Source organism: Melanotaenia boesemani, chromosome 14 (genome assembly GCF_017639745.1).
Source record: "Melanotaenia boesemani isolate fMelBoe1 chromosome 14, fMelBoe1.pri, whole genome shotgun sequence".
Classification (NCBI taxonomy): domain Eukaryota; kingdom Metazoa; phylum Chordata; class Actinopteri; order Atheriniformes; family Melanotaeniidae; genus Melanotaenia; species Melanotaenia boesemani.
The window spans coordinates 33,439,189-33,450,209 of record NC_055695.1 but is presented as its reverse complement, the minus strand read 5'-3'; the positions used below and the strand labels follow the sequence as shown (position 1 = coordinate 33,450,209).

Below are 11,021 nucleotides of genomic sequence, written 5' to 3'. Positions count from 1 at the left end.
TAGGTTCCGTATGTATATTCATGGTTGTTGAACCTCCAGATTAAGCACTGCGGGGTCTCTGGCGTAAACGAAATGGTCCTTGATTTGAAAACTGATTAGGAAACACCACTGGTTAGAGAACCGGCCCGTTTCCATGGTACTGCTGACAAAGCCGTAGCTGATTGTACATCACTTTAGATAAGCGTCTGCAAAGTACCCATAAAGTACATAATAATGTTTGCTTTTATATAACCTGCCATTCTGTGTTCACCGTAGGTCACTGTGGCATCAAACCACCGAGCCAGCAGTGGCACTGAGACATTTACCACCTGTGGGCTAGGACGCTGCTGTGGAGAAGAGGAGGCGGCAAGAGAGAAATGTTTTAATAAAAAGTTTAAATAAAATGTTTTCTGTATCCCTGTTTTAGCGTCTTCATTACTGCATTTCATATTTTAAATGATGGTTTCTAGTATAATCGGTTTCCTGTTGCAGACGTGAATCAGTGTAAACACCAATAAAACACATGTATAATGTAACATACTTTAATTCAGTTAAGATATCTTTGCTTATTTAAAAGCTGTTTTTTAGTGTTTTAAATTGCACTTTATACTAACAGGTATGGGGGAGACGAGCAGACACATGAACGTGTGCTGATGGTTTCTATTGTTATCTACTGAGATAGATTAATACAGTGGAGGCCACGGTTCTTTGTTTCACTAATGAGGCCTTTTAAAAGGCATTTAATAGCATAAAAGTATGATGACATGCAAACACGTATGTTAACGTGATTTTGGAAGAAAAAAAAAGTATATTAACAGAGCGGCGCTGCTAAGCTGGTACGTCACTACCGGTAAGTGCAAAACGTTAGTGCTCAATTTGGATCAGGACTTACCCACGATAGTGTCACTACAGAAGGTAGTGCTTAGTGCGAACTACACACTACCTTCCAGTGCACTCATGTTTGAGACACACTTAATGGCTGCTAGCATCTGTGACCAGGGAAGCTGATGGCTACTAGCAACTGTGGCTAGGGTGTCTAATGGCTGCTAGCAACGACGCTGCAACTAACAGCTGCAGCTTTGACTGATTACAATCAGGAAATGGGACATATTGCAGAAAGTGATGGTGAATAATCAACACCTGACATGAGAAATTAAAATAGTAGCTTCATCTTAATATCTGTACAACAGCAGCCATGAAGATAGCCATGCTACATTAGCAGGGCACCCACATACAGATCACTTTGTATGCATTATTTTCAGGTAAAGTCTGTGATTTTATGTTTTTTTTTTTCAACAATTTCATGGCGGTATCAGAGGTCCAACAACATTGTTTTCAAAGTGTATTACCCAAAATTCAGTCTTGGTCCTTAATTTCAGCCGTTCAAAATGTGGCTCTAGTGAGCTCTAATGAGAACGGGCTGTTACTGAACCTTTAAATAATTATGAGTGGTCCACACTCCTCTCTGGGAGCGGCTCTAGCTTTCCCTGGCGCCCCCTCCATGATTTTAGAGGGCAGGCTCAGCTAGGCAGGGGGCAGGTCAATGACAGCATTTCCCTTTGTGAGGCCACAAAGGGAAAGATCTCAGACTCACCAGTTCGAGCACATATTCGCTAAAAGGTGGAGCAAGCAAGTGAAAGAAGTGACATATTTTTTCACTTTTGGGCCTCATACACAGGCTATGAGGACACATGACTGTTAGAAAACCTTCAGAAAGTAAATTTTGCATAATATGGGACCTTTAAAAATATTTTTTAAAATATTGTTTAATAAACTGTGACTGAAGTGAAAGAACGTATGCAGTGACAAACCATATTCATCCTCTGGTCAGAAGCCCTTCAGTTGCTTAATATGTTAACTGATAAATATTATTCCTTTAATTTGACTGAAATAAGCACTTCACCTGACAGGCTCTGTGAGACACCTTAAACCCACTGCAGACACAAGATGCCAGCACAGAGTGAGCGGTGGATGCACAGAGAGTGAGCGCCGTTACATCATGACTGATGTCAGAGAGAGATGCAGCAGTGCTGCCGGACCAGCAGACAAGCACAGTCTTCAGCTGGGCCTCAAGGGAAGTTCAGGAAGAAAGCAGCACTTTTAAAAAGTCATTGAATTTCTCCCACATACTTCAGCTCCACGGTACAGAGCAAACTGGAGAGCCCAAAAAAACCAGGGGCCTCAGTTAATCTTAGATATAGATCACAGGTGATTGATGTCACAGTGAGCCATGACTTAGCACACAGAAGTATAAAAACTATCAGCCCCTCCATGATTTTCCTTTAGATGCATATAGAAAATTATTGCTAACTTTGTTTCTCTTCTGTATAAAAGATTATTGACTTATGGTGTTAAAAAAGTGTTTAATAACATGGCCTGACCTCATTAAAGGGAAAACATTCAAAGCTTTTTTTGTTATTCCCTTTCAAAAAGTTTAAATATGTTTTTGCTGTCAACTCAGGACCTCCATAACTTAACTCCATAACCCAGAATGGTTTCACTGATTTAAGCTCATACAGCAGGAAGCTGCTCCCTCTGTTTTCACTGGGAACATCACTGGACCCTCTATCACTGGTTTGTTGGAATGAGACTCATTATTTTACAGCTTAGTCAAGCAATCCCAGATATGCTTCTTCATGGTCTGACTACATCTGAATGGTTTTATTAGCACATAACTGCCCCAAGACAACCTCAAACTACTTTTCAACAATTTTCCCCCTGAGCAGCTGCAAACACAGAGGAGTGTGTGGAGTCTTACCTTTGTCAGTGGGATGGTTGCAATCTCTCCTGCTTTTTCAGAGCTGCGAAGAAAACACACACAACCAGGAAAAGTTAGCTTGAGCCTAGTACACACATAAGGATTTTTTTTAATGTTAAGAGATTTTTTATCTGGTCGAGACCTCACACAGGAAGATAAAAAAATCAGTTTTGATCATATTGTGTGTGGTGTGCTCCGAAAATGTAATCACAGAACAACAAACACATAAAGATGATGTCCCGCAACTCATCTACAATCTATCCTCAGAACCGGTCAAACGTCAAAACGTAGAAGAAGAACCATAGCAACCACCAGCAAAAAACATAGAAGAAGAACCATAGCAACCACCAGCAAAAAACGTAGAAGAAGAACCATAGCAACCACCAGCAGAAAACGTAGAAGAAGAAACATAGCAACCACCAGCAGAAAACGTAGAAGAAGAAACATAGCAACCACCAGCAGAAAACGTAGAAGAAGAAACATAGCAACCACCAGCAGAAAACGTAGAAGAAGAAACATAGCAACCACCAGCAAAAAACGTAGAAGAAGAAACATAGTAACATCCGGCAAAAATTAAGAAGAACCATTGCAACAACCGGCAAAAAAAAAGAAGAAGAAACATAGTAACAACAGGCAAAAATGAAGAAGAAGAAACATAGTAACAACCAGAAAACACAACACCCAGCATGGAAGAGGATATATAGGATGAGGGAATGATGGTGGTTTTGGGACTATTGTTAACAGAAAAAGACAGAACTGAAAAAAGTAACAGACTGGAGACGACGTGAACACAGACTTTATTTACTTCCTTGCTCCCCAGTCAGCTCGCTCTCTGATTGACTACATTCCGGCTCACCTCACCTTCCACGCAGTCACAATGCACGAGTCGTTGACGTTCTTTAGAAATCAGCACTGAAATATTGAACATGTTCAATGTCCCAATTATCGGCTACGACCCTTTCGGAGTGGATTATGTGGACAAATTGGCTCGTAACCTCAGACCAAATGATATTTGGACATGGAAATCTCACGATGATCGGGCGTTTGCCATCCGAGGTTGGTAAGAGGCAAAATTGGGACAAAAACGGCCTAAAATTTGTTATGAATGTACCAAGTTTAAGCTGGAGGGTACAGAGCAACGAGGTATTGAGTGCTGTGTAGCGGTCGCTGCTCTCTCCACTGTTGTTCTGATAAAAACTAAATATTTACTAAAGCTAAGCCTGATTTCAACACCACAAGTTGTATAAGGAGCATAATCTAAACTTATCCTGTTTCCAAGGGTTTCTGACTTCCAGAAAACAGAGACTGAGATGTAAATTCCTTGAAAAAAAAACTTTACTGGAGTCTCCGACAGAGTAAATAAAGTTTTTTTTTTGTTGTTGATCAGATCTAAGTGAGAAGAAAAATGTCATCAGTGAGTCAGGAACGGTTGGAATGGAGGATTTACTTCCTGGTGTTACAGATTTACTGGAAGATGGTAAACTTGTTTAATTACAAAGAGGACCCAACTGAACTCTGAGAATAACTTAGAACAAACCACGTGTGAAATATATATTGGTAACAGGCGTTACTTAGCCTGGATCCAACCTCCTGTCATCACAGATCTGGATTTTTCTTTTTGTCTTCGGCTCTGAGGACTTGCTTTTAATTTCTTTCCATGTGATGCTGCACCCAGATGTCTCCAAGCCCAGAGAGGTGATGGTACCACTGGACAGAGTTTTTATGTAATCCTTTATGTAAGGCCATCCTCCCATTTTCTGTATCCACGTAACCCTTTAAATACCGGATCTAATGTTTGGTAGAGCAAATTTTCCTGTGACTATAATGATTTTTATTATAGATTTCTGGAAATAAAACTGTCTGAGTCATCTCTGCCTTTTCTCAGCTTAACAGTTAATAGTAGGGTGGATGTACAGCCCCAATTTAAAAAAGTTAGGACACTGCGTAAAATCTAAATTAAAACAGAATGCAATAAATTGCAAATCTCATAAACCCATATTTTATTCCAATTAAAACATAAACAACATATCAGGTATTTAAACAGAGATATTTGACCATTCTATGGGAAATATAGGCTCATTTTAAATCCAACTGCAGCAACACAACACAAAAGAGCCACAAAAAGCTGGAAAAGTCCTTAGCACAAATAAAAAACAAATGGAGGAACATTTGAGAACTACTTAGATTAATTAGAAACAGGTAAGTAACATACTGGGTGTAAAAGGAGCATTTCAGAGAGGCAGAGTCTCTCAGATGGAAAGATAGCTGGAGGATTAAGATTGTGGAACAGTTTCAGAAAAATGTCCATAAACATGAATTTGTAAAGACTTTTGAAGATCCCGCCATCTACACTGCATAATATCATAGTAATAATAGCGTGTCTTTATTTGAACAGTATGAAACGAAACCAAGATTATCAACATTTAATTAAATACAGATGGGTGATGTGTGTTCAACATGTTTGAATATTGGTTGTGGGGTACCTCAAGGCTCAGTATTGGGAACTAAATTATTTTTATTGTATTTAAATGATATATAAGCTAAAAGGAGCTAAAGACAACCAAAGCCAGGAAAGCCACAGGTCCAGATGCCATCAGCTCCAGGGTGCTCAGAGAGTGTGTAGACCAGCTCAGCAAGGTGGTCCTGCACTTGTTCAGCTTGAGTCTCTGTTTGGAGAAAGTCCCAGGACCGCACAGGAACTACACAGGAGGACTTCCACGAGAGTGGAAGACCTGTGTGGTGTGTCACGCGCAAATAATACAAGCCAGCAGCTCCACATCCCAGTTACAGAGGTGCTCTTTAACAGAAACATGCGGGGTTACACCACCTACTGTTGACAAACATGTGAATAACATGTGTATGACCTTAATCAAGCATCTAGTTGCAGCGTTGTTCTGATCTACTTGTACAGTGCATCAAAAGGTCACAAGCACTGAGTCATTGGGAACGAGAAGGGAAAGTGACATGTGGTTTGAGTGCTTGTGTCTGTAGAAGAGATCATGTTTTATTTTTTATAGCATGGGGACTTTCCTTTCTCCACTTAAATTTTTATTGAAAAACATTACAAAAACATGTGTACAGTAAAAGTCACAACATTAACAGACTGCCAAATTGTATATCCAGGTTGACATCCAGTTTCATACAAATTAAATAAAGAAAATCATCCTAAATCAACATAAAACAACATAATGACATGAGAGTGCCCTCTGTTACAAGTATATGCAACATCACCCTGGTCTCAAATTACATCCCTTAATTGTCTATTCCATGGTGTCATCTCCTTTTCTTTTATATCCCACCCATTTCTCCCACTTTGAATAAAAGTTCCCCTCCTGTAGTCTCAGTATGTGTGTAAATCTGTCCAAGTCGAATGTTTCCTCCATTGTTTGCAGCCATTGCTCCTTTGTTGGTAGGTTAGTTTTGTTCCACTCTCTTGTAATGGTCTTCCTACTGGCTGCTAGTAGCGCCTTTACTAGATATCTGCCCTGACCCTGAATGTTTTCTTCTGTCTAATTACTAAGATATAACACCAGGCCTGTTCTAGGTAACTCATAACCTAATACTTCCTTTAATACCTTCCATACTCCAACTTTCAGCACTTGCAGAATATGTGTGTATGGACCCCTTCCTGTCCACATAACCTCCAACATTTCCTGTTCTGGTGCGTTCCTCCCTTTTGTCTTTGGGTTATACAAAATCTGATGATGTTCTTCCAGCAGAACTCTCGCCACACTCTTGACCCGATGGATGTGTGCTGTACCCTACACACATTGTACCACTCCTCGGTTATCTTAGTCTCAAGTTCCCTTTCCCATTTTTCTTGTATATACATTGTGGAATTCCCCTTTACTCTGCATCAGAGCTCTGTATAATGCTAAAATCACCCTACTAATCTATTATATGCGTCAGTTAGTATCTTGATTACTCCATTCTGCTCTGTGGTCTGCTCTGTTCTAATTTTTATTGCCCTTGTATAATAATCCTTGCCTCTCACCTGTTAAAATGCGGCGATAGGCTCCAGATCACCCGTGACTCATAAGGAATAAGCGGTCAAGATAATGGATGGATGGATGGATGGATGTATAATAATCCCTAACTTTTGTAAGTATCTGAAATGATCCGTTTTGTCTACATCAAACTTGTCTCTTAAATTTTGGAAGCTCTGCATTTCTCCTTTGTCTGCCATTGTACATATTGCTGTTGTGCCTTTTCAGGCCCACATCTGAAACCCAATATCTTCTCTTTCTGGTTGGAAGTTAGTATCATGTGTTAGCCATCTGAGGATCTTTCTCTCTCTCTCTCTCTAGCTTGTAGCGCCTTGTTGTTGTCAACCAAATATTTAGTGTAAATTTAGTGATTGGGTCTAACTGGTTTCCCGCTATCTTATACAATTTTCTGTCCCCTAACAGTTTTTGGATCTGGTAACCCCCTAATTTAGTTTCAATACCCTTCTATTTGGCTACAAAGTTCTCATTGCACCAGCATACCACTGCCCTGATCTGTGCTGCGTGATAATACTCCCTGAGGTTTGGGACTGCCTATCCACCTTTCTCCTTGGGTAGTTGTAGCATTAAATTTTGTCCATGTCCCATTTAAGTTTGTATTTGTCTTTAATCTCCGTTGTGGGTATATAGTTTAAAGCCAGTATCTGTGTCTTTGTCACATTAAGTGACAAAGACACAGATACTGAGTATTGTCTTTATTCTTCCAGTAAGTCCATTAACTGAGTAAAACTCACATCCGGCTGCCCTATGTATGCTATCACGTCATCTGCAAATAGACCCAGTTTGTGCTCCAAACCTCCCACCTCCACCCCCTTAATGGTCTGGTTCTGCCTAATTGCTTGGGCAAGCGGTTCGATGAAGATATTAAAGAGTGTTGGCGACAAACAACATTCCTGTCTTGTTGACCTCTCAAGCTTAATCTGATCCGTCAGGTTGCCGTTCACCTTCACTCTTGCTGTCAGCTCTTGACACAGTGATTGAATACTTTTGATAAAATCCTCACTGAAACCAAACTTTTAGGACTTTACACAGATACGTCCACCTCACCCTATCAAATGCCTTTCTGGCATCCATACTCACTAGTAGCACACTATCTTTCCTCCTTCTGGCCTCCTTTACTACATGTAATGTTTTCCTTGTGTTATCCTGTGCCTGCCTTCCCCTTATAAAGCCAGTCTGGTCCTGCTCTATAATTTCTGGCATGAATGTCTCAAATCTTTCGGAAACTATGGATGTTTACATTTTATGATCTACATTAGTATTGATATTGGCCAGTAGCTGCTACACAGCTCCCTGTCCTCACCTTTCTTAGGGATTATAGAGATTATAGCTTCTTTCCATGATGGGGGGATTTTTCCTTCTCTCATGGTGTGCTTAAATGATGCCAACATTAATGGGCTTAATTCCTCTCTAAATATCTTAAAAAATTCATAAGTTTTGCTATTTTTCGTTGTACTTATCGCATCCCTCACCTCTTTTCCCGTAATGTCTGAGTTTAACATTCGATTCTGGTGCGCCCCTATTGATGGTAGATCCAGCTTTCTTAGAAATGTCTCAATTTCCTCTTCTCATGCTGCATCAGGTACTCCTCAAATGCCCACTCTATCTCCTCTGGTTCACTTAATACGTCATTATTTTGGGGGTTTCTAATTTTATGAATGGTGTTTAAAGTTTGATTCCTGATCCTTCTGGCCAATAGCCTACTTGCCTTGGGTCCCCCTTCGTAGTATATCTGCTTCACAAAACTGGCTTTCTTTTCCACCTCTGTTAGTAATATCTTACCAATCTCTCCTCTGATTTCCCTTATCTTTTTAAGTGTTTATGGCTCTTTAATATTTTTGTAGCACTAGGATATCTAAGAAGGGAACATAGTTTAGGTCTTGAAACAGAAAGTCTGCACTTTGCGTCTATGTGCATGTGTCTCTGATTTGCAGAAAATAGGAAACTTGTATCAGACCGAGCAGACCCAACGATGGGACCTGCCAATCACATCTGACTACGGTAGAGATAGCATCCAATCACTGTCTAGCTTAGGTGAGGCTAGAAGCTGGGTCCAGGAGCTTAGCAGGAGTTCTATCGAGGTTCTGAACAGTAGAACTTCTCTTTACCCAGTGAAAGGGAAAAACTTAGACGGAAGGACTCAGAATTCTGTACTGCACATTTGTCATATCAATTGTAATTAATAACTTTTGTAACCTTGAGAGAAGCAGCCTATCATCTGTGATCTGGGTAAAAAAACATGTGTGGAAGAAAACCTCAGGATAAAAGAAATTAGTGTGGAACAGTACCTGGTTGACTAGGAAAGTGGGAGAATTTAGTAACTGCTTAATTTATATTGTGGGAAAGTACCTGTTCTTTATTACTTGTGCATTCTTAAGGTTTTCTTTAACACTTCACTTCATCCTCTGTTTCAGTCCTGCTCTGCAGCCCTGAAATCTCTTTTTCAGCTGCTGTGGTAACGTCGGCTTCTCAGTGACATCAGGAGACAATGGTTTAAGTTCAGTAAGTTGGTTGCGTGTGCAGACTGATTAGTAACTGTTGACAGTCATCCACAGAAGAAAGAATAAATATCACCTTGGCTCTGGTGTGTTGTGTAGGTGCACAGGATGTAAAAAATAGCTAGCAATATTTAAAAAATAAAAGAAAAAATAAACAATCATAGAGCTGCTACAACAGGCTGCCACTAGTGTGGCGTCATCTTGTAAAAAAAAAAAAAAAAGAAATCCTCTCCTAAATCCTAAATCCTGCCAAGCAACTGGTCTCCTCACTTCCCAGACAGTTTGTTAAATGAAGAGGGGATGCTAACATGCATGTTTTTGGACTGTGGAAGGAAGCTGCAGCGAGCCACTGCATGCATGGGGAGAACTGGGTTTGAAACCTTCTTGGGGTGAGGTGACCCCAGGAAGGTTAACCCCTACTCCACCATGCAGACCACTAGGTAACTTTAGCACAGTAAAATCTTAGGTGGACTTAGTGACTGTAACTGTATTATAGAGCTTAACAAAGTTTTCCATGGTTTCCTCGTTCATATGGTTCTGTCAACTCGTGATGATCTTGATGCAGAGCCGTCTGATGGCTAAAATTATGTAAAATGAATGTATGAATAGATATAGCAGCATAAAGGCCGACCAGAAGAAGAAGCAGAATTTATTACTAACAGAACTTTGTAGAAATAACACACAGATCAACAGTGACCAAGCCTTCTCTCAAGTCTTGGCTTTTGGGAAAAAAATATTCCCATTGAAGCAAACAGACAGGAGTGAGGTAAGAATGGAGATCAATGAGTGAATCGATGCATCAGTCCATTGTGGTGAAGAAGGAGCTGAATTAAAAAGCAAAAGCTGTCAATTTACGGGTAGATCGATGTTCCTGTCCTCACCTATGGTCACCAGCTGTGGTAGTGACCATAAGAACGAGATCATGAATATAAGCATAAATGAGTTTCCTCTTTAGGGTGGCCGAGCTCTCCCTTAGACACAGGGTGAGAAGCTCGGTCATCCAGGTGTAGCAGATTCGGTCTCGGAAAATAAAGAGTGGAACTTTTGTTTAATCCTGACAGAATTAAACATCTTTGAGGATTTTTCTCCTTACAGACAAACGGTCTCTCTCATTCTCAAAGTGGGGGTCTGACTCAGATTTGTGACTTGGTTTCCAGTTCCGCTGGTCAACAAAGGTCGACTCTCTCCGTCCTGGACTGAGGAGTACTTCGTTAAGTTATATACAAGATCTGGGAAATTCCTGAACTTTAACCTTCTGCAACAAACCTGCTTTTTTAATTAACGAACCAAATGTTTTATGATCCCAGATGCAACTCCTCATCCAAAATGTCCACTTTGAAACAGTTTCTTTCTAAACTTGTGTTTTCTTCAACCGATAAAGAAACCCCCTTTCCTGCAGCTTTCAGCTCTAATGGGTCAGGACTCTGGACACACCAAGAAACGTTTATCTTACATACCAAAGAGGGTAATAAAGTCATGTAACGTTTGTCTGTGTCCCAGCACAGAGAAGACAAAGACTTTGTGTGAAGAGTAAAAGATTACACTCTTATTATTTTAAAATGTCCATTTAAATAGATACATATATACATATGTGTTTTATCTTGATACCATGCACATGCATATTATCATTTTTGTACAAGGTTTAAACAGCAAGCTTGATTAATTTGTGATCTGAAACTGTATTACTGTTTGTTTGAGATATAACCTCATTATTTTATTGTCTTTTCAATGATTCACTGATGATTTTGATGATGTTTTATTTAAGGCTTTAATAACTTGGAC

The 11,021-nt window shown here is 40.0% G+C and overlaps 1 protein-coding gene across 3 annotated transcripts in view; it reads right to left on the bottom strand.

Moving 5' to 3' along the window:
* The window catches only part of si:ch211-51h4.2, a 153,495-nt gene that overhangs the window by 5,602 nt on the left and 136,872 nt on the right, over window positions 1–11,021 (bottom strand). For all 3 annotated transcript variants that reach the window (XM_042007008.1, XM_042007009.1, XM_042007010.1), the window contains one exon: window positions 2,738–2,780. In XM_042007008.1, the coding sequence (XP_041862942.1) occupies window positions 2,738–2,780 (43 nt within the window). The remainder of the gene's footprint in view (window positions 1–2,737; window positions 2,781–11,021) is intronic.